Source organism: Thermobia domestica, chromosome 10 (assembly GCF_964235325.1).
Source record: "Thermobia domestica chromosome 10, izTheDome1.hap1.1, whole genome shotgun sequence".
Taxonomy (NCBI): Eukaryota; Metazoa; Arthropoda; class Insecta; order Zygentoma; family Lepismatidae; genus Thermobia; species Thermobia domestica.
In genome coordinates this window covers 142,236,988-142,264,963 of record NC_137463.1, presented here as the reverse complement: position 1 = coordinate 142,264,963, position 27,976 = coordinate 142,236,988, and the positions used below count along the sequence as shown (strand labels likewise).

General features: G+C 35.5%; 1 protein-coding gene across 2 annotated transcripts in view; it reads left to right on the top strand.

The window, feature by feature from the left end:
• Positions 1-27,976, top strand: part of SmydA-4 (SET and MYND domain containing, arthropod-specific, member 4) — a 541,800-nt gene that overhangs the window by 332,585 nt on the left and 181,239 nt on the right. For both annotated transcript variants that reach the window (XM_081728628.1, XM_081728627.1), the window contains exon 3: positions 8,379-9,556. In XM_081728628.1, the coding sequence (XP_081584754.1) occupies positions 8,379-9,556 (1,178 nt within the window). The remainder of the gene's footprint in view (positions 1-8,378; positions 9,557-27,976) is intronic.

Here is a 27,976-nt window from a genome sequence, read left to right as displayed (position 1 = left end):
ATGTCCGGATAACGAATTTTTCTCGGTGACCTTAGCTCGTTTTTCTATTAATCTAGAACGACAGGGACACGAACACAGAAACATCGAGGAGAGTTAAAATTCCAAAGGCTCTTCTACCGGGAATCGAACCCGGGACCCCATACTCCAAAGGCGCACGTGATAGACAGCGAGGAGGGCACCAACTCGACTACTCGGACGATTGACAACATTATCACAATGCACATGATGTGTTTAATAACGCAAAGTTTTACGTCTCTATCTCACTGGAAAATACCTAATCAATTTAATGAGTGAGTGAGTGAAACGATTTCTTGCTTGGTTAAAGACAGTTTCTTGCCTATAAAAAATCCTCATAGCACATTTCTCAAATTTCAGACTTTTCCCATACTCAAGTCATTGTAGGGTACCTTTATGCAGAATTTCCCATCTCTATCTCGTTGGGAACTACCTAATCAATTTGATGAGTGAGTGAGTGAAACGATATCTTGCTTGGCTATGGACAGTATTTTGCCTATAAAAATTCCCATAGCACAATACTCAAGTCATTATAGGGTACCTTTATGTAAAGTTTCACGTCTCTATCCCACTGGAAAATACCCAATCAATTTGTTGAGTGAGTCAATGAAACGATTTCCTGCCTGGCTAAGGACAGTTTCTTGCCCACAAAAAAATTCCCATAGTACATTCTTTAGATTTCTGACTTTTTCTAAACTCAAGTCGTTATAGAGTACTTTACACAAAGTTTCACGTCTCTATCTCATTGGGGTGTACCTTATCAATTTGATGAGTGAGTGAGTGAAACGATTTCTTGCTTAGCTAAGGACAGTTTTTTGCCCATGAAAAATTTCCCATAGCACATTCATCAGATTTCGGACTTTTTCTATAATCAGGTCATTATAAGGTACCTTTGTGCTAAGTTTCACGTTTCTGTCTCATTGGGAAGTATCTAATCAATTTGATAAGTGAGTCAGTGAGTCAGCGAGCCTGAAAACTGCATATTTTAGGGGTCCAGTACTCGAATATGGTTGAAGGTAGGAATGTGAGATTTGGTATATGAGAACATCTCTCGGATATCTCCTTAAATTCTAAATTTCATGTTTCATCCCGTTACTAGAATCGGTTTTACAGAGCCTCGAAATCGGCGATTTTACCCCAAACTCTTGAAATCTTTAAGTTTTACGTCCCACGGTTATGCCGGTTAGATGAGAAATGAATGAAATGGTGAAAGGAAGAAAGTGGGAGGAAACGGGAGAACTCCGAGAAAACCCACGAGCACGATGTTTGTCCACCACAAAGTCCACACGGCGCGAGCTGGGATCGAACCAGGGACCCCAAGCACCGGAGATGAACGCTCTACCACTGAGCCACCGTGCCCCCCACCCAAAACTCTTGTTCGTGTATAATATGCTTACGGCAGTGCAGGCCAGTTTTCATTTTCTTCGCGGAACTTGGCTGCCATGCACTGCCATGCATGTTGACTTGTTTAAACGTTGATACTGATGGATTACAAATAATAATAATAATAATAATAATAATAATAATAATAATAATAATAATAATAATAATAATAATAATAATAATAATAATAAAAAACAGTAGTAGCAGTAGAATAAGAATAATAATAAGAATACGAATTCTTCTTGAATCATGAACTTTAATTTCTATTCATACGCTAGTTATATTACTTCCTTCTTTGTATATTCAATTGCACTTGCAAGTAAAATGCCAGAACCATTACATTTATTGACTTTCTGTACTGTCAAACTGGACTTTCTAAAACAGGAATATTGCTAAACACTTGCGGATAAATGGTTTATAGCTTACTGTTTACCAATTGTTAACAAGAAGCAGAAATTAGTTTTGAGAAGGAACGGATAGCTCAAAATATTGCATCTTGAAAAGAAACAAGAGAAGCGGCCACCTTCATTTTCGAAAGTGGACATTTTCTGAGCAAGAATTCCAATGCAAGTAATTTATTGTGATGTATTGATTCATTTAACTTCTGCAATTGAAGATTACTTATTTTAGGTTTTATTCTACAATTATAATACAAAGTTTTAAAAAAATCAACAGCTACAACTTTGTAATGGGTTTTATTTTTTTAAATCCTATTCTTGGGGTTGCGATCGCCCCCGATCGCTATCCTGGATCCGCCCCTGTGTTTGTTTTACAAAATTAGATTTCGAGATTTTTAGGGAATGCCCTTTGAGTACTAAAAATGTCTTAAAAGGAATAAAGTTATATTTGTTATGAGTGGGGAGCTAACTTCAGGAAGTTACAATTAATAGGGATCAGGTCCCTGTATTTCTCCCCTACAGTCTCCGCTCTGTTCTAGTGGATAGCGAGCGTGATGTAAGAGGCTCCGAGTTCGATTCTTGATCAGTCTTAAAATTTGAACTCATTAACGTAGATCTGATTCGATCTTAAGGTATGGATTCACTTATACGGAAACCTCGGTGGCTCAGTGATAGAGCACCTACCTACTTCTTAGGATATGTGGCCCCAGCTTCGGTCCTGGTTCTCGCCAAGCCGGTTTCATTGAGGATGAAAACTATGTGCACGGGTTTTCTCGAAGACCTTCCATTACCTCCTTCTTTTTATATCACCAAGATTTTACCATCATTTGTTTGTTTCATTCGCTACCATCTCCTTCAGCCTTGGAGCATAATTGTGTGGCACTAAACTCAGAGATTTCATTTTCAAGCAGTGATTATTTCAGAGAGTGACAGGGAGCCCCTTGGAGCTATTGAATTCCTCCTGGACATGGTAAATGTGGATTTCCCACCATTTCAACAATATTACTTTTCACACCTAGTGTATTAAAATCCTCACCCCTGAGGGAAAATCTAAAACCATTACTGTTTTCAAGCAACGTATAGCTTCGGTACTAGAAAGAGGTCATAACTAAATTTCTAATTTATTCATTGGTAAATCCTTTGGTAAAGATGATGCTGAAATTATAACAAAGCAAAGTTTTTATAAAATGCATTAAAAAGAAGAAACTATTTTTGAGAAGGTAAAATGAAGAAATTAAAAACATTGAGTGCGGTTTTCTGGAATATCAGGGAAGTAGTTTAGTTTATAGAAACATTTAATCTCGCAAATGCTTTTAGTGTTAATTTCATTTCTTTAATTTACCACCACAAAAACTATTTTCTCCCAAAGTTATTGTTTTCAAAATTTCTTGATGTTATTAACTATATTATTTGAATACCTCTCATTCTAGCTTTGGAACTTCTTGTATAAATTATAAGACAAATTCTGACCAAAGCATATATATACTAATAAATAATAGCGTTACAGTTTCAGCCAATGAATTTGCCGAAACTGTAATACTATTATTTATTAGTTAATATATGCTTTGGTCAGAATTTCTCTTTTAATTTAAACTTTATTATTATTATTATTATTATTATTATTATTATTATTATTATTAGTAGTAGTAGTAGTAGTAGTAGTAGTAGTAGTAGTAGTAGTAGTAGTAGTAGTAGTATCTCCATACCTAAGCGATTAGCGTACGCGTTTTTGGCGTGGGGTACCTGGGTTCGATTCCCAGTAGGAGCTCATGTGTTTCGGATTCCACGTTAATCAGTACGTCCACTTCTTATACAGCGTAACTGCTGAAACGGACGTTAAACTCAAAATCAACTCAACTTACTAATAATGTAATAATAATAATAATAATAATAATAATAATAATAATAATAATAATAATAATAATAATAATAATAAACGACATAATGTAAGGAGTGAAAGGCAAGAAACCATATAAAAAACTGCATGCGATCAGATGAAGTCGGAACCTCTCCTTTCAGTGTAATTACCAGTGAGACACTAAACCATAAATAAAACTAATATAACGGTCTTATTGATGGTGTTCCTAAAAATATGGGATATATTGTAGAGTGGTGTTACATTGGATTATTTAATTATCATTGAGTAACATGTATTTCTTATGCTATATACATGTATTGTAGTTATATATTATAATATTTCAAATGGTGTGTCTTTTAGTCTAGGGCTTCTACATATTTTCTCAGCTTTAAATATGTTTGTGTAGAGCACAGCCTATACAATTGTTATTGAAATCTGTAACCAGTCTTTCTTGTTCGCTTTACTGCTTTATAACGAGCGGAAGAAAACAGCTATAAAGGAACTTCAGGTGTCAATCAACTATTGAGCTGCTTCGTGACGCACGTGGGGAGGCCTCCTCCTCTACATACTTCCCCCTTCTCAATAGCGTTTGTTATGAGCGAACGGTGGTCCGACTTTCTCCGAAGCAATTGTGTATGGCGATGATGTTCTATCTGCAATGTTGGTAGACACTGTTTTAGTCAATTTTCCATCCTAATTTCTGTGACCTGTTTAAACAGAATAGATTATGAAATGAGAAAGCTTGAGAAGAGACGTTTTAAAGAATACGCTCACAGTTGCCGACATTTTCTTACACATTCTGTTGAGAGTTGGATACCTGGAAATAACCAAAAATCGTCCCGAAAAAACCCCTTGACCATAAAAAATATCGTCATATCAATCAACGTTATTTCTATCTAATTACTGACACATCTCGGGAAAACGTTTCTTATGCTACTTAGATTGAATTATGTCAGATTCATTGCAATAAGATGTAAAATGTCGTTGTTATTTAAAAAAAATCCAAATTATTGGAAACATTTCGTCCCGTTTAAACCCCTCAAAATTATAGATATGTATAAATATGTTATTTATTAAAATTAATTAACGAAACTTTCTATAACGATGTCTCTCACAGTCCTTTACCACTCTCAACAAAATTTATTGGAAAATATAAACTTTTTTGTCCTTCGACTTTTTCGCCTCACAGAAAGATGCCTTGGTGGTATGTAATGAACAAAATACATTTTATTTCTTAAAAAAACAACAAAATATTTATTTGTGAATAGATAATAGGGTCGATAAAGCTTTTTATACTGATTTCTTTGTAAAACGGTGACATCAAAAGTCATTTCTGCAAAAAAAGTGATATTTGAGGAAAAATATCATGACATTCCGAAAACTACATTAGAACAGAACGTGTTGATGGCAATAGCATAGTCATAGTTTTATTCCTTCACGCATTTCTTCAGATCAAGATTTAGTCAATATAGTATAGAGAGGAGCAAATAAATCAAAGTTAGAAAATTTAGAATATATCTATTGTTTCGTCCTTTTAGACCCCTAGCAGCTAAAGATAGATAGATAGATAGATAGATAGATATGTTGGTGCACCAGTAAGCTCCCAAGAGTACAGATTAATTCATTCTTGATTTTAATCTACAGAACAAATGCTTTTTATGAAAACAAGGGGACTGCTACCCATAGATGGCTAAGTTAGGTAAATAAAATTTAAACTTCAAATGGAACTGGGGTGGCTCACCGACAATGGCTGATTTAACACGTTTGATAACAGCGCGGGTAATAGCTGATTTATAAACGCTGTAGATAGAGCCTGGGTAGGTAAGTGGATACCGCGTGAGACTGTCATTGTAAGGGTCTGGAGTTCGAGTCTCGGCCTAGACAGAATTAAAATTTTTTCAAGGGATTAAACACTATAAATGATGTTCGCGTTTGATACTGAAAGAGATTTATCCTATGAAGGGAGAAAACCCAAGATGAGGGCAGGGGGAAAGACGGACACTGTTTATCCTTAAGTGTTAAAATTTAATTTATTCCCATGTCTTTTGCTCTTTTCTTTCCCTCTTTCCTTCTTTTCTCATTTTGTTTAGCTTTCCGTACTTTTTCGGTTTCTGCATGAAGCGTATTATTCTTTTCGTTTTCTTTGCATTAATTCCTATCTCTTTGAACTTGATGTAAATGGAATTTCTGCAGATTTATCTCGTTGTTTCTCTAAATGATGCTCTCAGAAAGTAATACTTTTCCTCCAAGTGGAGGAATATCCTGGCATGTTATGTTTTCGGGCATATATTTGCTGTCATGTTGGTTGTCCAACTATCAGACATAGAGTGAAACTATTCTGCTACTGGAAAAAGCTATCATTTCTTATGTATCCAACCTCCAGTTATTACAGTCGCTGACTGTACAAATTGGTACAGATATGGTAGAAATTTTTGATCCCGTTTTGACTGTAATTGCAAAGAAAAATAATATGCGAGTAAGTTTGACCCGCCATCAAAAATTCACAATTCTCGAAATTGGTGGGAGGACAAACCTAAATTTTGTGGTACAAATTGCATACAAATTTTTTGTACCGTTTTCATTTGAACTGGAATGAAAAACAAGTTGTGTGGGCCAGCGTGATCCATCAAAAATTTAAATTTGTAGAAATTGGTGGGAGTAAGACTTCTTACAAATTTTTGATATTGTTTCCATTCGAATTGAAGAGAAACATTTGTTGTGTCAGCCTGTTTGACTGGCCATCAAAAATTAAAATTTCTCGAAATTCATGGGGGATCAAATTGTAATTTTCCTAATACAAATTAGTACATATTGGGTACAGAGTATTGGTGCAGTTTCGATTCAAATTCGAAGGAAAAATAAACTGTGCGGGCCAGTTTGATCCGCCAAGAAAAATGCATGTTTGTCGAAATTGTTGGTAGTACAAATTCTAATTTTGGTGATACAAATTGGTATATGTTGGGTACAAATTTTGGTACTGGTACTGGTGTTTAGTGCATATTGGGTACATGTTTTTGGTAGCTTTTTGGTTGGAATTGGAAAGGAAAATAAGTAGTCCAGCCCAGCTTGACGCGCCATTAAAAATTCATACTTCGCGGAATTTGTGGAGGTAGAAATTTTAATTTTGGTGGTAAAAATTGGTATATTGGGTACAAATTTTTAGTTCGAATTGAAAAGAAAAGGAAGTGGTTGACCCGCCAAGAAAATACAAACGTCTACAACCTGGTAATGGTACAAATTGTTACTTTGCTGGTACAAATTGGCATATATTGGGTGCAAATTTTTGGTACCGTTTTCATTCGAATTGAAAAAAAAATATGTTTTGTGGATCAGTTTTACCTGCCATCAAAAATTAAAATTTCTCGAAATTGATGGGGGTACAAATTCTAACTTTGATGCTATAAATTGGTACATATTGGGTACAAATTTTTGGTGACGTTTTGATTCGAATTGTAAAGGAAACTAAGATGTGCGATCCAGGTTGACCTGCCATGACAAATTCAAATTTCTTGAAACTCATATGTATCCTGCGTCTTGAAACTTAATTTGAATGTTTGCTTGAATTGAGCCCCCAGTTTGTTCCGTTAATTTAACATAATCTACGGCGGTACAAACGAAACAAACTACGGTATATTCCGGTAAAAACGAAAATCTTTCAAATGAGCCAACTAAATCGTTTGTACAACGTGGTGGGGGGCCAGGTTCACACAGCCCCCCAATTTTGTTTTCTTAATTTTTCATAATCTATTATGGTTAAACTAAAAGTCATTGTGTTACTACCCGGTACTAACCAAGTACTTTCATATGACATACAAAAGTCATATATACTCTGTGTATTAAGTCCTGATTTGAGGACCTGCTTGATCTGGGCCCCCATTTCGTTTCGTTATTTTTTCATAATCCAGGACGGTACAAACGAAACAAACTACTGTACAATCCGGTACAAAATAAAATCTTTCAAATGAGCCAACTAAATCGTTTGTACAGCGTGGTTGGAGGGCCAGGTTCGCATAGCCCCAATTTTGTTTTCTTAATTTTTCATAATCTATTACGGTTAAACAAAAAGCCATTGTGTTACTATTTGGTACTAACCAAGTACCAAGTACTTTTGTATATGACATACAAAAGTCATGTGTACCCGGTGTATTAAGTCGTGATTTGAGTGCCTGTTGACCTAGGAACTCATTTTTTTCGTTAATTTTTCATAATCCAGGAAACAAATTACGATACAATCGGGTGTAAACGAAAATCTTTCAAATGAGCCAATTAAATCGATCCTTGGACATTGTGGGGGGGGGGGGGCTGCGTGAACTTGGCCCCCACTTTCTTTTCTTAATTTCTCATACTGCAGTACAGTAGAAACAAAAATATTTGAGGTACAAACCGATACAAACGAAGTACTTTTTATTGATATGCGGAAATTATTTGTACCGAGAGGCGGAAATCATTTGTACCATGTAGTTTCTAAGGGTTAACCATTGTGCAGTATTATTCAATGCTCTTAGTTTGCACGTATTAGTATCCATACATTTCATGTACATTTTTTTTGTATCCAGTAATAATTTGCTTAAAGGGAATTTATTATATGTATTATTTAAATTTTATGCTGTAAGTAATAACAATAAATTTTAACTAATGAAAAGTGATTTCACCATAATCGAGATTTAACTGTGAAAACAGATTGAGTTTAAAGATTATAACTATGATTGTCCTACTTTTTTCAGGTATCTTTCCGCAGCCAAAGACATAAATCCGGGCGACCTTATTTTAAAAGAAGAAGCTATTGTTGTTGGACCCAGTCAAGGAACAAAACCAGTATGTTTGGGATGTTATAAGAATTTAAGTAACGTAGAAAATCCTGAACTGTGCAATCTTTGTGGATGGCCTCTTTGCAGTAATCAGTGTGTGGGAAAAGAAAATCACCACAAACCTGAATGTTCAATATTTCATAGCAAAGAAGTACGGGTCACTATTAAAGATATGCATTCTGTAAACAATCTTTATAATTGCATCGTTCCCTTGCGTTGTTTACTGTTAAAAGCATCGAATCCTCTAATGTGGAATGTGTTGATGTCAATGGAGTCTCATAACAATATTCGAAGGAAATTACCACTATGGGAAGTAAATAAGGTTACAGTTGTGGACAAGATCCGTAGCGACTGGAAAATTACAGAGTTTGAGGAGGAAGAAATCCATACGGTCTGCGGAATCTTAGAAGTTAATGCTTTCGAAGTTGGTCAAAATGGAATTAGTGTTCGAGCCTTATTTCCATCAGCCTTTTATATGTCACATGATTGTGTTCCAAACACTAATCACACAGATGACGAGAAATATGTTTTGGATGTACGTGCTTCTACTTCTATTAAGAAAGGACATCCAATAACGGTTAGTTACGCATATACTCTGCAAGGAACAATGAAGAGAAGAGAACACTTAAGGGAAAGTAAGTTTTTTGAGTGCAACTGTCGCCGATGTTCAGATCCTACTGAACTTGGAACGTACATGAGTGCACTGAAATGTCCAAAATGTGAGAATGGATATGTCCTTTCTTCAGCACCTCTGGATGACAGTGCTGAATGGAAATGCACATTATGTGAAAACTATAAAGTAAGGGCCGAATCAGTACGATTACTAATGGATAAAATCAATGATGAGGTAGATGGAATTGAAAATAATGACATTAAATCTTTCGAGTCCTTCATATTGCGCTATAGAAATGTTTTGCATCCAAACCATTACCTCATAGTTGGTGTTAAACATTCTCTAAGTCAGTTATATGGGAAAATAACTGGATATATAATATATGATTTGCCTCGTCACCTTTTAGAAAGAAAGAGAAACATTTGCAAAGAGATTCTAGAATTGTTTAATGTTTTAGAACCCGGCCACAGCAGGCTTAGAGGTAAGTCTTATTCTTTAGTGTAAGTCTTATTCTTCATTTCAAGCTCTTGAAAGGTAACACAATTATTAGAATCACGCAAGAGAGAAGAGGCAATATATGAAATTTCATATTTTGAACCATATGTATTTCATTTTATTTCTGTACATGTATGTGCCTAGAGTGTATATGTATCTTCTATTAACCAGATACATTCCATCTCCTTCAAGTAGCGATGTAATAATAAAACCTTTGGTAGCTATATGGTCAAAAACGTATACAAATATATAACGTATACTTACCAGAAAAAGCACCAGTACTAATTATTGTGTCATTTTCCCCTCCTCAATTATTAGTTAACCTTACTGTATTCTGGGTTGATATACGCGTTATGAGTGCAATTTTGTTATGTCCGAAACACCGCCTTTCATGAACCATTGACTATATAATACAGTGGCCCAATACAGTGGCCCAAGTTTAAAAGTAAATGTATACTACAACTTCTAAGAAAGGAATAGGCATTGCCAATAAGAAACTAGTGACTAGAAATCTATCATTGAATAAAAATAAAATCTTCTATTCAGCGCTCACGATTTTCCCATAGCTTAAAAGAGGAAACCTATTTTAATTTAGTCAAGAATTGTTGAAGATGATTATATTTCCACGTTGAATTTCTAGATTTTAAAAATGCACAATTATAAAATTAGAGTTTTAGGAAATGTTTTGATAATTTTTTTACATAATCAGTAATTTTGTTAAGAATTTTATTTCACGAAATGAATATTAATCAAAAAATAAACATGGAGAACATTCAATTGTTTAGTCGTTTGAGAGTTAATGATGTATCCTCTTATCTTTTGCATATGTAATTGGTTACGTTTCTATATAAATTATATTCCTACAAGAAATAACACTACACGGCGTTTCAAAAAAACATTTTCTGCGGCAACAGATGTGATAGGTGATCTTAACTAATTTGGGGTCGCTGAACATGAATACGTCGTCTGTTCCCAGGTATTACCTCAGATTTTCTCATAATAGATACACCAAGATAAGAAATATGTTGCACAATATAATAAAAAGTACTGACTAAATATAAGTTTGGAAACATTTACAGAAAACCAAAATGATATGTTTATACAGGCTCTGACATATGTATTCCAAGTTGTGGACGTGGGCCAAATAAAAAGAAGTTTCATCTATTATAATTGACAATACCTAGAGTCGAACCCAAGTACCTCAAATTTACTCACTTGTGCGGTATATGTGTGTATATGCAAATACGATCATCTCTCTTTTTGAGTTATTCGAAAAATATACAAAGAATAAAGAGAGGTTTTACCAGAAATTTGAAAACTAAAACGTAGAATTAAATCTTGTTGCTTTAAGTATTTTTCCGTTAGCGAAATACATTGTATATACAGTAGGACGTCGATAATCCGAACGCGTTTCCTAGAAGTTTTTTACATTTTGTCTTAATATAACGCTAGCGATAAACAAACAATAGTGTGTCCGTCGATGTTATGTGAAGTCAGTGTTTTTAAAAAAGTTCATTTATACGTAATTGTTTGTCATACATATTTTTTATTTTTTTTTTTTTAAATTTTCTCTTAGGCCTATAAGTTTTAAGTGTGACTTACAAGATCAGTGTAATTTATTTTACAAGCAAGTTCTTCAGAAACATTAAATATAAGTGGCCTTTCGTATGGTATTGTAATTACTGTATGTACTGAATAACCACTGTATCGATAGAAGAACATACCGTACAGTATATGTAAGCCTAAATGGCATTTTCTTGGTCATTTTCGAAAATCCGCACTACCTGTGGTCCCAATTAGTTTGGATTTTCGACTTCCTACTGTATATGCTGGAGACATGTTACAGCATCAGGTCAAGATATAGTTTTTAAATTATATTTTCCTGTTTTTTCCAATATTTCCAGAAAAAAAATTTTTTTTTTAATGGATTCCAAATTTCCGGAAATTTTACATAGAACAAGGAAGACATCTCTATAAAATACATGTTTGATTTAACGTATTAACTAAAATGATTCTGGCCCTGTTATTTTAACACTTCCCTGCCATCAAGGCGGAACTTCATAAGATTGTTCGAGATAATTTTAATGCGTCTATACTAATTAAGCTAACTAGTATTATATTTTAGTTTCTTTTGTAGCCATACCTCCGTTCTATCACGGTGCTAACTTTGAAGTGTTTGGATGAGTTGTGCACAAAATTTCCCTATTCTAATACAAGAAACATAAATACTCAACTATCTTAACTCTAAACTAGTAAATATAAAGTAGTTTTCATTTTGAAAGCATAATATAATAAAATATTCGAAAATTTCGATTTTACCCAAATTTTCCGTTTTTTTCTTCAAGTTCGGGAAATCCGTAAAAAATGTTTTTTTAACCCAAAATGTCCGTTTCCTCCCAGGCCTTCACAACACTACTCTGAACACATAGTGCACCGAACACTCCTAACAATGGGCCTCCGCAGCCGACGACCCATTCATGTGCGAATGATAACTCCGCGATATCGGCAACTACGACTGAAATGAATACGTGACCATCGGCACTGGAACTTAGTATAGTGGCAGAGCGTTGCATTGTCTGATGAATTCCGAAAACTTCTTCATCATGACGATGGGAGGGTGCGAAACCGTCGTATTCCAAGGGAACAGCTCCTTGGCACCTGTACTGCGGGACGGAGACAAGCTGGCTGCGGCTTAATTATTATATGGGGAATATTCACGTGAGTCCCGATGTGTCTAGTGGAGCTTGAACAAGGCACCATGACGGCCCAGGCGAATTGCACACTGCTTGCAGACTACGCACACCCTTTCATGACGACCATGTTTCCCAACGGTAATAGCATGTATCAACAAGATAATGCACCATGTCACAAGGCCAGGAGTGTGATGGGGTGGTTCGAGGAGCGCAGAAGCAAGTTCCAAGTGATGTTCTGGCCCCCCAACTCGCCGGATCTGAACCCAATAGAACACATCTGGGATGTGATTGAAGGTGACGTCAGGGCGCATCCCCCCTCCCCGGAATTTACCGGAATTAGGTGACCTGTGTGTGCGTATGTAGTGTCAACTCTCTCCAGCGACCTACCAAGGATCACTGCGTGCATGCCAAGACATGTCGCCTTGTTATCCGTGCCAAAGGTCGACATACTAACAATTAGGTAGGTAGTCATAATGGTCTGGCTAATGTGTGCGTATATTTTAAGTCGAGCTGGCTGCGGCTTAATTATTATTCGAGTCGAGTCGAGACAGAGACTGTCGAGTCGAGACACGAGTCGAGACAACATTTTCTCGAGACGAGTCGAGACAGACTTAAATCTCGACTCGACTCGACTCGTGCGCATCCCTAGTAGTTGTTTCGTAGTAGTGTGGTTAGAGTGGCTGTTTTAAATTACGAAGGTGCTAGGTGCTATTCTGGGTGTGGGTTTTTCCGTCTTTTTTTTCTAATCGTTTCTGACATTGTTCATGTTTGTGGGGGGAAATATAATACGTTTCCACGTGAATTTCAATTTGGAGGCAGCAAGTCATGTGATTATGTTCGTGGGAAGTAGTACGCTATTTTAACAAATTATAACAAATATAAATTAAATGTGTCGCGGAGTGTCGTAATGGTGTATTGGAAAACTCCTTGCTTTCCACGCAGCAGTCCCATGTTCGAGTTTCTATTATTTTATCCTTTTTGCAATTGAGTGGTGAAATTTCACTTGGTTTTACTGTGATGCACATATCTCTCTCATGAAATTCAATGGAGGCATGAATTAGGAAGTACGGTCACTGAAAGTGCATTTTTGGGAAACGTGACGTAACCTAAGTAGCAAATAAACAGACCTTGAATCACATAATACTTAATGTAAAATGAAATCTTGCAGATTTACGTCTCACGTTATGCCGTGTAGGCTAAGGGAGACAGTGTTGATGAAAATAATGAAATGATGGAATCAAAGGAGGGAGAGGAAACGGAAGAACCCAAGAAAACCCACCACACCGTGTTTGTCTACTACAGAGACCACTTGGCGCGAGATGGGATCGAACTAAAATCCCCACTTACAAGAGATGATCGCTCTGTCATTGTGCCATAGCCTCCCGCAATACTTAATGTAAAAAAACTATTATTTAAGCACATTGCATAACTACAGCGAATACGTTCAATACTATAGTATTTAAGTAAATCTAATGTGTTATGACACGTATCTGGAAAGAACCGAAATTGTTTTGGAAATCCAGAGTGGGGGCAACTTCGACCCCCGCTGTGGGAAGCCAAGGTCCCACTTTTCCCCCTTTGTTTATGCTAATTCCGTAGGCAGGCCTAAGCTATTCAAGTGTTGTTCCTTCACAGATTCTTATTATTGATTATAATATTAATTCAATATCATTTTGGCACTTTGAGGTATTTGTTATAAACGTGCTCCCTCGGAATTTGTGGATTTTTAATCCATTTGTCTCGGAACTATTCTCAAGATAGAAAGTGCAACAAAACCTTACCTCAATTCTTATAAATATTTTTACAAAGTTTGAGGTCCACACACCCCGAATCCTTCCCCTAGATATCCCCTGCTCCCAGAGATGCTTCTAGTATTTTACCACTTCAGTAAATATTTCCTTGGTAATATATACTTATGCTAAATTTGTATGAAATTCCTCCAGGGGTCTATGGTGTATCGTACGAGCTAACAAACTTTTTTTTCTTAGTTACGTTTCCGCACTATATTTAAATGTATCACAGAAAGAATCAAATATTATAGTACCACCCGACTGCCGTCGCTGTGCAAAATTTCATCATAATCTGATGTAGGACAATGAGTGAAATTAACGTTGTAAGTTTTGAAATCAAATTTGCAATATTGGAAGTAAAAGAAAAACATATAATAAGAAGTCTCATATTTGAAAATAAATTCGGCTTAAACTGCCTGAGACTACATATAAGTCTTAACATAACTTGTAGAATACTCAGAATAAATGTTGCTAAAAAACAATGTCCTTTGCGTGGACCAGAATCCGTGACCCTATATGTAAAAGTCCAATACGCTAGCCACTCATCTAAGAAACCTAACGGAAAGTGTTCCTTTGTTTAAAATTATAACCCAAGGGTACTATTATTTGCAGGTCTAATTCTCTCCCTTTCTCTCTCTCTCTCTCTCTCTTATGTTTCACAAATATCACATGTTTCGAACATTTCTGAATATTAGCTAAGCTTTCAGTCTGATTATTTAGTAATAGTTGTTAGCAGACGGTTCTTCCAAATAAAACTTAACTAAGACAGTAGTAACCAATGTTTTGTTTACTGATTTTCTGGAGGGGAAAAACTTATACTCTTGGCTAGCTCCTGACACCTTAAAAATTGCGGCTTCCCTCCTGGGCCAGGGGTGGCCATCCCTCCAGGTACTTGAAAAAAACAGTTATGTCTTCAGGTTTCGGTTTCGTCACTGCAATTCCATTATCCGACATTTTCTACCTATGGATATGTGCATGTCTTTACAGTTATTTCTTTATCTTATATCAGTAATGAATTTAGAAGAAGCCTTATTTTTATTAATCTTCGAATTGGGGGAGAGGAGTGGAGTTTTTAAACATAGATATAATTAGCAGTAGCTTCATTTTTCTTCAGAAATTCCACAATTTACGGACTTCAGCCCAAAAGCCCCCTTCCTGTAACCGCCACTGCTTTATATAATAATGACCTACAGTATAGTTCTCAAATAAATATAAATAACTTACCTGAGAGTCACATTTCAGTTGCTATTTTTTCCATTCAGTATTTATAACGTGTCTGTTATGTTTTGTGTTTCTTATCCCATATTGCTGGAATATTCATCACTAGTTCTATTAATATGACTTTCATAATCAAATTTAACAGTGCAGCAAAACCTCTCGAGTATAGACATAAAGAATCCTCTGCAGAGAAAATTTTAAATAAATTAAGACTTTATTCCTTGCAGCGCTTCAGGGAGAACCAAAGAGAACATGAGCCACAGCGATGCTTCCGCTAAACATCGATGTAAAAACCTACTCGGTTGTTTATAATCGCGACCACTGATTCAGCCTCGCGGTCGACCTCTAGGTTGCGATGTAGCGTATAAATTCCGCATTAGCATACCCACTTGAATCCATGTTTTGTGCCAGTATCGAGGGTGAGACCTCGACTTAAACCTCGACCTCGATCGCGAGGTGTCTTCGGTATGTTTCTACCCTTAGACCTTATTTTAACAACTTGTACAAATGTCGGAGGTTCCAGACCTCCTGGTTACGCCACTGCTTGGTAGCATGCATTCTTCGTAAACATGATCAGTCTCTGTGCACTTCTACCTTCAGCCGTAATTTTATTCTTTCAAGCCAAAGTGAAAACATTCGTTCTCCTTCGCATTTGGCGTTCTTAAAAATAAAATTGTTATAGTTAAACGTGCGATTTTGTCATTTTCAATGTAAATTTCTGTCCCCTCCTCCGCAAAACAATTCTCATGGGCGCAACTTGCGTGTATGCTCCCCCTGTTCCAAATAGAAAAATCGAATTCGGATATTTTCTGGAAGACTATTGGCGAGATATAGAATTTCATATCCAGTATTTCTGTTTACTTGGTACTGGAATTAATAGAATTGGAAGTAATTGTTTTGTGTAAGTATAATTGTGCAGAACAGACATGTATAAATGTTTTGTGCTGCTATATATAAATGTATGAAAATTGTTAGGAAAGTTTATGGAGGGGTGGAGAATATTCTTCCCAGGCTGGAACAACAGTAATTAAGTTAGTGTCAGGGAAAGAAAAACTAGACACGGGGAATTTGCTTAGCTTTCTACCTTAGAAATAAACGTTTCGTAAGTAACAAACGTTCTGTGTCTGACTAATGACTGCCTAACTTTCTGTGTGGCTCCGTGGATGAGTGAGTAGAGTCGTTGCTTCGTAATAATAAGTTTGGTGGTTCAAGTCCTGCTCAGGTCGGTTCAACTTTTTTCATTGTTTGTTTCCTATATCTGATGATGTTTCTCCCCCTCTGTAATCATCTGATACTCTCAACTGAGTTCTCCATTTGAATTCAACAATTGGTAGTGGGATGCTCTCAGGTTCGGGTCAACTTTTACATGTCTACTTATAAAATCAAAATTTTCGACAAAATATGGATGCTATCTGATCATTTTGTCTCAAATTCTAAATTTGCGCATGTGACTATATCTCTCTTTCATCATATTTGCATCTCCCGTTCTCCATTGTCATCAGCTATGACATAAGATGACTTGGGAGCAAAACTTGAAATCATAAAAGTGCTATACCAATGGGCTCACTCTCACAAAGCATTTGATTAAATGTATATGTTTTCACACTGATGTATTCGCTCTTCCTACCCTCCTGAAGTGACAGAATATTAATTCAGACTCTGCAAAATTATTTCAGATCAATCGAATGAAGGAGTGTTCATTCCAACAGCAACAGGATTGGACTTTATTTTATTTTTATTTTATTTTATTTTATTTATTTATTTATTTATTTATTTATTTTTGTTTCAATTTATCTTCACAAATTGGACAAATATCAAGTAATATGTTTGCCAAAAGAACTACACGTCTAAGATTTATTTCGTTTTGGAGAAATGATGCTGTAGAAGGTAGTGGGAATTTCGCCCAAGTGTACGGGAATTTTTAGTGCCTGTCGATTATGCCACCCGCCTTCCTTTACAGCTAATTTGGTTGCATACTTCCCAGCAAATGCTTCGGACTCAGCTGATGGAGTACTTTAGCTGTAAATCTCCATATGGCTGTACCATCCAGAAGTGTCCCTCGCTGTAGAAAATATATGTATATTCAGTCATCGATAGCAATTTGCTGTAAAATCCTAATATTATTAGCTTTGGGGAAATTCCGATATTTCAGGAATATTAAATTGTATGTGGTGGTCATCGTTATAGTTTGAAGAAATAGATTGACATGTTTTAGTTTCAAATATAATAATAAATTTAAGACATGTCTGGCGGAAGGCGTCATATTTGCGAATTTCCTCCTGGGAATGAAGTATTTCATTTCAATGGGCATTGTATAAAGATAAGCAAGTAAATTTTGTCGCTGTTTCATCCACTACATTCGAACATCGATATGTCACCTAAGACGTGCCTGGAAGATCTAAAATAGTCCCCATCAGCATAGACTACCTTTTGCCAACGTTCTGGAAGGCCATGGATTCCATCGCGGTAGATCTTGGTGGAACGGAAAGCCAAGAGTGTATCAAGTGCATTTTGTACCTCAGAAGGGATTTCAACTGGCGTCCTCGAATGTGATTGACCAAGGAATGGAACAGGTGATAATCGGACGGTGTAATGTCCGGGGAGTATGGCGGATGAAATACTGTTTCCCGTCCAAGGCGCAGAATGGTGACCAAGGTTATCCTACCCACGTGGGGCTTAGCATTGTCTTGTAACAGAAGAATCTCTTTGCGATTCAGAAGTGCTGATTCCAGAGTTTTTAGTCTTATTTGAACACGGCTGAACTGCTGACAGTACATAAGTAGATGGATACATACCAGCCTTAGGTCACCCTTTTGGCTATATTTTCTAACCAGATTTGTCCCTAATAAGCACTTTTGCAGTATTTTCGCACATCGAACAGATAATTCTAATGTAAGAAATAAAGTGCTCAACACCTCCTATTAAATACACGACTGAAAAGTATTTCAGAGAAAAAATAACTTAATAGATAGGTTTATGGTGCATATTTCCCTGTGTAAAATAGCAAAATTATGCTGTATCTGGGAATTTGTTCAATAAATAAATAAATAAATCCATAAATCCATTAGATTATAACAACTTCATTCACTGGATAAGATTCCCCATTAAATAAACCATAATATAATTTTTGTTTGACTTAAATCTCTCAATATTTGCCGGAGTTATGGAAGAAAGTTTAAATTCCATATACCAAAACTAACAGATACACGCACACTAATACAATCCAGTTTGCTTGGTCATGAGAGGAGCAACTTCATACAAATATATTTAGATTTATAGCATGACTGCGAGAAGCGTCACGGATTTTCTTTCTTTTTCCTCTCAATTCAATCTTTGATGCAAGAAGGAACCGCATACATCTCTCTTTCTCAATACTCTTGTTAGGAGAAAGAGTTACGTGACTTGCTATAGACATCATACTCGCTGACACTCACGCACTCCAGTCGACCGTAGCAGCCACGAGATAACGCTCCCAATGACGTAATCTCTGCAAGGGAGACAGTGTAACAGGGCCGGTGCGAGGGGGGTCGAGCCGTGCCACCACCCAGGGCGGCACGTCTAGTGGGCGGCGAAATTTGAAAAAGAAAATAATACTATTAAATTATAAGGCTTCGTAATAGTCCCACATGGAAAAATAAAATTGTGTTCCCTGAGAATGTAATTAAACTCAATTCAGGAAAATACTCACTCAGGCAATTCAGAGCATTCTCTCTCATTTCCAATTATCAAACTACTAGCCACAGGTATCTCGTTCAAGATTTCCCTTGCAGCGGCGTAGATAAGATTTTCAGCTAGGGCAGATAAGATTGTCAAGTTTCTTTTATATTTTTTTCTATTAAGCAATATTCTAATGCTCTACTCCAATTACGCAAAATGTACACTCCCACTTGAGACAGGCCGTTCTAGCCTACAGTACCTAGAGACATTTAGGTTCTAGCAGCGAGTTTTTAACCAATTTAAAAACTGTTCATTATCGTATCTTATCAACAATATATATATTTGTATATATATAATGGTTTTTATATTTAAGCAATACAAGTTTGACAGCGTCATGGCCGAACACATTAAAAGAACCATAGGAGGACAAAATAAATACCACCATTAGTAAGGAAAAGATGTCCACAAAAATTTTATTCCAATTCTTACAAGTAAGGGACCATATGGTTGCCGCGCAAATCAGATGCAGACATACGCCATCTGATTGAGCATGAAAAGATATGGAGAACACAGAAATTTAAGGTGCTAAGGGCCATAGGGAGCGGAGCGAGGAAAGAGGAAACATTGAATGTCGGCAAAATTGAAGAAAGTCAGGAATGACGGGAAAAGTTAATTTTTTGCAAACAAGGAAAGAAAGTCAACCGAAAGAAAGAAACTAAACATAACAAGGGCATCAAGGACGAAGAAAGATCATAATCAGGGTTGCCATCCGGACCGCAATGTTGCCAGCGCTGCATAACATTGATATGGAAGGTATAGCACTGTATAGCAATTCATGCACAAGGAAAAATATTAGTAACACAAAAGACAATTGAAAAGACTCTGTACACGTGCGTAAAAAGGTTTAACGATAGTCGTTAGTGAATAATGTACATGAGGGAGGACAAATATAGACATGAAAAGTCCTTAATACAGATCAGTCGAGATTTGCTAAAGAGTTGCATTCAGGCAGAACCCTTGCCATTAAAGGAAGCAACCCAATCTTTGGTGCCGTAGGTTCAGTTACCGCAACGACGCATTCCTATATGATTATGCCGGTGATTGGGATGGACGGTACACATAGCTTCCACACATGTATGTTCTTGTTTCGGAATCCAGTGGTAACTTTCCAGCGCGCATGGTCGCTCAATTCCCCAATGTGAAAGCATATGCAAGCAGATCAGCGAATATGTCCAAACGGGATTTGCAAATCTTCCTGGAAGAAGTTTTGTGGCCCGATCTTCAGGGTAAGGATCATGTTTCGCCTTTGGTTGACTCCTGGACTCCAAACAAGAATGACACCCTTTACAACATGACAGTTCCTGACGGTGTTCAGTTCTACAAAAAGCTGATTCCTCCGAAATGTACAGGCCTTATACAACATGCTTATGTGTTCTTCTTTCGTCCATTCAAAAACATGGTGAAGTTCATCACAGATACATTAGTGTTCTCCAGTATTAATGTGTGGCAATGTGAGAACTTTCTCCGCCTTTAGTCATTTGTTCATTACCAGTTTTTCTCTAGGCGATTCCAAAAGATGATACGCTTTGCGTTTTTCAAATGTGGCTACTCCAATGAACATCCTGGACAGTTTGAAACACCTTCCGCATATTGCTTTGAAAAAGGACACACAGAGGAATGCTGCAGAGATGCGTGTGACCAGCTTGCTTTCATCCGCTGTGCTCACTGCGAGAAATGTTTGTGTGTTGACCACGCATTCATTCGTGATCTTCACGTCAACTGCAACTAAACTACAAATGGTGCGTACTGTTCTCTATTTTCCTCCATTTGTATTCACGCGGGTGTAATATTCACTCACGACTACGTTAAACCTTTTTACGCACGTGTACAGAGTCTTTTCAATTGTCTTTTGTGTTACTAATATTTTTCCTTTTGCATGAATTGCTATACTGTGCTATATCTTCCATATCAATGTTATGCAGCGCTGGCAACACTGCGGTCCGGATGACAACCCTGATTATGATCTTTCTTCGTCCTTGATGCCCTTGTTATGTTTATGTTCTTTCTTTTGGTTGACTTTCTTTCCCTGTTTGCACGAAATTAACTTTTCCCGTCATTCCTGACTTTCTCCAATTTTGCCGACATTCAATGTTTCCTCTTTCCTCGCTCCGCTCCTTATGGCCCTTAGCACCTTAAATTTCTGTGTTCTCCTTATCTTTCCATGCTCAATCAGATGGCGTATGTCTGCATCTGATTTGCGCGACAACCATATGGTCCCTTACTTGTTAGTAAGTAAATTGAAAGTAAAATATTGTTTTTGTTGAGAGCTGCAACATATTATACTATAATGCTAGACTGTACACCAGATATTTCTGGTACAGAGCAAAGGATCGTTCGTTTTGTACAAATTACATACAGTAATGGAGCATGGCTTGTAAAAATTTGCGAACACTTTCTTGGTTTCGTACCAGTAAAAGAAATCACTGGTCTAGAACTGACAGAAGTAATAATTAAACAGCTAAAAGAAATGAACTTCTATCGAAGACATGAAGGGCCAAAGATGTGACAATAGTTCCAATATGAAAAGCAAAAATAAATTTCCAGGCCCTCTATGTTCCTTTACTAAACTTTGTCGTTAACGATGCGGTCACGACATCTCAGTCCAGCATTTCATTTTTTTGTATAGTTAAAAAAAAAAGTTTATGATTTTTTTCTGCGTCAGTTCAACGTTGGGACATACTAAAGGAACATATTAGCAGCCTCACATTAAAACCATTCAGCACCACAAGTTGGGAGAGCCGAGTTGATGCTCTGACTCTACTTAGATATCAAATAGAGGTTTATGATACCTTACTTTAAATAAGTAACGACAATAGAATAGATAGAATGATCGCGCATGATGCTCTGTGTATAGCAAACCAGCTGCGTGGCTTTACTTACCTTTGCTCACTCGTTATCCGGTATGACTTTTCACTTCACATAAACATAGTAAACAAAAGTACCCATGTGATGGATGTAGTCGGGTTTCTTCAAAATATATCTAAGTACTTTGAGAGGAGCAGAAAATATGCAAAGTTCAACTTTACTTAGTTGATGCGATGGAGTTGGCATCAGCATTAGATATGGATGACCCACGGATAGGTAATGCAGTGCAAGCTCGAAGTCGAAAGAAGAATACACGATTTCAGTACGAGCCAGAGGATGAAGCTATTGAACATCCACATAACAAAATACAAGATCGATTTTTATTACAAATTTCTAGACGTGATTGTGTTAGCTTTAAGAGAAAGGTTTGAGCAACTTAAACATCACTGCGAGTATTTCTATTTTCTTTACGATATATGTAATCTGAACGATATGCCACTTGAACTTTTGTCTGAAAAGTGACCGCATTTTAATACGCAAAGAATCGAAAGATATTAACCCCAGTGATTTGAAAAACGAACTGAAACTATTAACCGCTATAATTATGCCTAAAAGTTCACCAAAAGAGACTAAAATTAATTAAGGAATATGACTTTGCTCTCTATGTCTGTGTTGCAGTTATGATTTTGTTTACCTTACCAGTAACCATGGCAAGTTGAGAAAGAAATTTTTCGAAACTTACTCTAAGCTTAATAAAAACTATCTACGTTCTTCCATATCTCAAACACGTTTAAGTGGTCTAGTGATAATATCAATGGAACATTAATTGGATGAAACATTGGACTACGCGAATGTGATAAAGGAATTTGCTCATACCAAAGCAAAAAAAAAAAGTTTTCTCAATTAAAATATGTTAAATTTGTGTATTTCTATTGTGTCTTAGTACATAATAAGTCTTAAGCTAATTACTTACTTTTGCCGTAATACTATATGATCTTTTGCTCCATGCTATATTGGAAACATTTTTTGATATAAAACAAGCTTAAAAATTAAAATTCTTAGTCGGACTAAAGCATATATTTAAAAGATTCTGTATGCCCTGCTGTATATCACGTACAGCGAAATCGAGCATACTGAATATTGTGACATGTATGGAGTCGTTTAAATATTACGTAAGCATTCGAGAGAGGTAGTTCATTTGTTTTGTTTAATTTTCCTTTTCATATATGTTTTTAAATATGGTATCTTACTTTTCTTAATACCTGAACGTCTTCTGTCAAAATAAGGTTTGCGGATTAAAGGGGCGGCATTTGAAAGTACCGCCCAAGGCGGTAAAACTGGTACCGCCCAAGGCGGTAGCGCCGGCCCTGCAGTGTAATACTTATGATGATATCTCCTCTCAGGATATAACGTCACATTCCAGGGTTGGAAATTCATATAAGTAATAACAATCTTCGTCCTTAGGTAAGGATGCTACATAATTCGATGAGTCTCATTCCTTCCTCACTACTATAGCCATTACTGAAATACTTACTGTCAAAACACCAATCACAGGTTTTTCAAAAACTGCAATGTTGCCAACTCATTTGACCAATACTATCATATATAACTCAATATTTTCAACATAGTTATTTTGATCCTATAAAGTATTTATGAGATATCTCGATAAATATGAATTATGGCAATTTTTGATTAAAAAATTATGAGTTGGATATACTTAATATATGACATCTTAAAATACAAAATCATACCTCCCAGCTTCTATTTCATCGATTATCAAGATTCAAACGGGTAGGTAGGTTTAATTAACCCTTAGAAAATTCATCACTTATATTTTCACCCTCAAAATAAATATATCAGCTCCTAATGACCATTTTGAAAAAGTACAAACGGGAACAGATTCGATTTAATCTCAAAAGAACTCACCTTATACTTTCACCCCAAACAAGCCCCCTAAGTAGCGTTTCAAATTTTATATTTTATCTTTCAATTGATAATTGTTTACATCTCGGCTCCTAATTAAGATATTAAAACATTCAAAGTGGTGTAGTTTCACCACCTTCATAAACTCAACTTTATACTTTCAACCTCACTTACCTTTATACTTCGAACCCATCTGACTTCAAAATTTAATATCTCAGCTTCCAGTTACAAAACTTAGAAACTTCAAACGATATTCAACAAAGGAATTAACTGTTTTCTTTAATGCATTACAGGTTGTATATTATTAAGGATAACCCTTTAAATCGCCTTCATGACATTAAAAAACAAAATCTTACTTCCTAAATTTTATATGCATGTTTATACGTTAATTATAAGTTGGGATATCGGTAATGTGATCTCCTGCTCTCCTCATTTTCAATTGGAAAGAATGCCTTCTTAATTGTTATTTATTGATCATAGCTTAAGGAAAATAAGCACCCCTGTACATCAAAGACAATTTCAACTCAATTTTGTACATTTTTTTTAGAAAAAAATTAAAATCGCTAGTAATAATGAATCTAGTTTGAGGACACACAAACTACTTGCTTTTCCCTTATAGATTTTTTAAAAGAATAATTTTTAATGACTCGTTCTTGAAAAATATTTTATGCATAGAATATCCATTATTTAACGGCTTCATACCACCATAGTACACAAATACTTTATATTTTCTCATATTTTTAATTACTTACTCTGTATCTTTATTACATCTTTGTGGCAATAATGTTTTTGTATTTCACATCTAAATATACTAAAACTCATTAGGAACATGTATATTGTGTTTGAGTTCCTTTCCAAAATGTTATTTCGTAAGCTTTGCCTTTCTCTAAATCTTGTAACTTAACAGGCCATAAAACAGTAATATCATTTTTCTTGTTTATATAGGAAGCCATTTCTTATATATTACATAGAAAATCTTCAAACAATTTATTCATTTTCTTTAATACAGCATTCAAGAGTAGGGTAATTATCTTTTAGTCCAGTATGTTTAAGCTTTAATCCATCTTTAATTATTTCATTTATCATTTTATCAGTTAAGTGTTTCGTAAATCTGGGTGGAAGACTTACCTTAAAGTTTTCACGCTCAACTAAAATACTTCTATCGAGCTTATTCTAACGTACTTCTACTTATTTTTCCATTTTTAGAATCTGAAGTTCTATGTCTCATTCTCGTAAACTTATAACTGGTTTCTGTTCTAAGTTTCCAAGCTTCATTTAAAAATCAACATCTTTCGCCCCATTTATTTAGTAGAAAATCTTTAATTAAAAATTTCATTTTTATCTAATAACAACCTTTATGGGAAATACCCTCCATGAAAGTTCTAAAAGTTAAATCTAAAACTAACTTAATTAATCAAAAACTCTTCTACTACTTTCTCCTTCTTAGAATCATAAGTACAGTTCTTTTGGCCAATAAAAATTACATAATGAAATGTATTATCACCTACTGCTCCTGCTTTTTTATATTAGTTCCCTCATTTATAGATACATTCGTTCTCTTACTACAATTAGTTACATACATTGGTTTATTTTTAATAAACTCATCTGGATTGTAATACATTTCCGTATTTCCACAAATTATTCTCTAAAATGCACTGTAATCTTCATACATCTTAAAATAATCATTATTAGCAATATCTAAATGTCTATTTTCTCTTGGAAAAGTCCCCTGACGACTGTTCCTCAGACAAATATTTTTAACTTTACAATGATCAAATTTACTAGAATATGTAGTCTGCTTATGGCTTTTATCAGTTTGAAAAGATACAATTACAAAATCAGGCATAACAAATCGTCTAGAATTATGGAATAGTTATCCAAGAATCCAAGAAAGAACCTTCTATATTCTTCTGCACACATTGCTAAGTGGTATATGAAAACATTGTGTTAAATTCTTTATAAATACTTAATTTTAACTTGCTTTCGTAACTAGATTTATACTCTACAATTGCAATTCTTACCTCCATAGTCTTTATGGTTATCTACCAGCGTGAAGCGCTGTTGCAATACTGTTGCACCTGCTCCTGTTCCTGTCCACTTATATAAACCATCATTAGTACTACCAGCTTTTATAAATGTTACTCTCAATCCACCTTTCCACATAACTTCTTTATAATCGGTTAAAAAGACAGGAATTAATTTTAGATGACATCAAACTGTAAAATTCTTTCGTAAACCGCTTCTGGTTTAGAAATATTTAAAGTTCCGATAACTGTAGATGTTATTCCAGGTATATCAATCCTATCTATAATTATCCATGCTTTCTAATTTCTATGCTTGAGAAGAACAATGGGAAGAAATTACCTACAAGTTTCACTGAATAGTCAGCTCCAAATGTTCCTCCCGCTTGAGCACACATAACCTCAAATTTCATGTCTGCTTTCCGGATGAATAAATCCACCTCCCACATCACATACAAATTCAATATCTTTGCTATGTTCATTCAAATTATTATATGTTCTGTTTGCTGTAAAACTTTGCAGCTCATAACTCTCAATACTCTCCATACTATTTCTTATAAAGTGTTGAATAGATGGCACCATACGGTAACTTATACAGATGTGTCGTCCATAACATAAATGTGAAAATAATTATAATCCCCATCCTAACTTAACTTCAGCATTCATAGCAGTGCCAATCCCAAAAGCTGCAACTCTTTTTCCAATTGATGCATCTTTAATAAATACTCTTTTCCAAGCTTGATTTTCTTGTTTGCAATATATCTTAGACCTGTTTCTTTATAATCTCCATAGTATTTTTCACATTCTCTCCAAGCTTCATCTAATGGGTTAATACTTTTATCTGTCTTTCTAATCTTTCTTGTAGTTTTGTACATGTCAGTTAACCGCCCAAGTTTCCCGGAAGGCTAGATTGTATTTTAATCTATCATCAGAGTTGATCAGACCCCTCACCACCACACCCGTTCAGTTTCTGAGACGGCTCCATATTAGACTGACCTTTATATTTTACTTTTGCTAGCTTAGGAGCTCGTCTGCGGATTATCCAATTCTAACCGCTTTTACCGTTGTTTTCAGTCATTACCCGAGTTCCCTCTAAATGTTGCCAAACAGAGGTGATAGATTAGGCTCTAAGGACGTCCCTACAACAATGAGTGTATTGCAATGCTCTTTTCAAGCACGACAGCGGCAAAGTTGACCGCAATAGCTAAATCCAGAAATATGTAATTCAAATGCGAGTTTATTAATCCAATCATTTACTATCCGTTTACCAAGTTGTTTATAATTCCAAAATCTTTGTGGCAATGTGTTTAATATGTTTATCAAATAACCTATACCTTTTGGATCGTTGGGAATAAATTGTGAACGCTTGTTATTAATCATATTTACAATACCTACTTTCTCATTGTAAAAATTATTATTACAAGCTTTTTCTTCTCCGTCTATAACAGTCAATCTATCTATTAATTTTCTAACATCATCCCTCCATATATATTCTTCAGGAAGTTCTGTATATTGTTTACTTCCTTCTCCAGACTTTGGCGATTTTTTAGATTTAGGAGTCTGAGGTAAGCTTGATTTAATCTTGGTCTCCCAAAAAGTTTCATAATATTTTTGTTTTTTGCACCTCTACTAGACACAACTCTTACTATCTGGATCATAATTTTGAAACGCGGCATCTGATTTTATTATTATTTCTTCATAATTTTAAAAATCATCAACATCATAATCTACAATATGTTTAGTAGTATTCATTGTTAACAGCTCCCATAAACCTTCTGTTCCTTTATAGGATTTTCCATTAATAATTAAATCATCATCATTAACTTTAACTAGAATTTGCAATTTTATTTATTATTTTACCACCTTCCTTAACCCTTCTTATTCTAACTACATAATCATTTCTTTTATCATAATATCTCGTTGTAGTATTATCAAAATGAGTTGCTAACGGCTCTGCTCCTTCTACTTTATCTTTAATTTGTTTTCTAATTTGCTTTATCTCTTTAATCATTGGCGAATCATCTTCCTCTACAGAACTGTCATACATAGGAGGTATTTCTAAATATTTTGAATCTACTCTTGCACTCTTATTTAAAACTGGAACAAGTTATGTTATTAGATATTTGTTTCGTTCCGCTACTTTAATCTCACTACCTAAATTCTCAATATCATCAATTACAGGTTCTTGCTTTACATACTTGTCATATCTTACTGCTCTTTATTTTTTTCAATTTTTAAA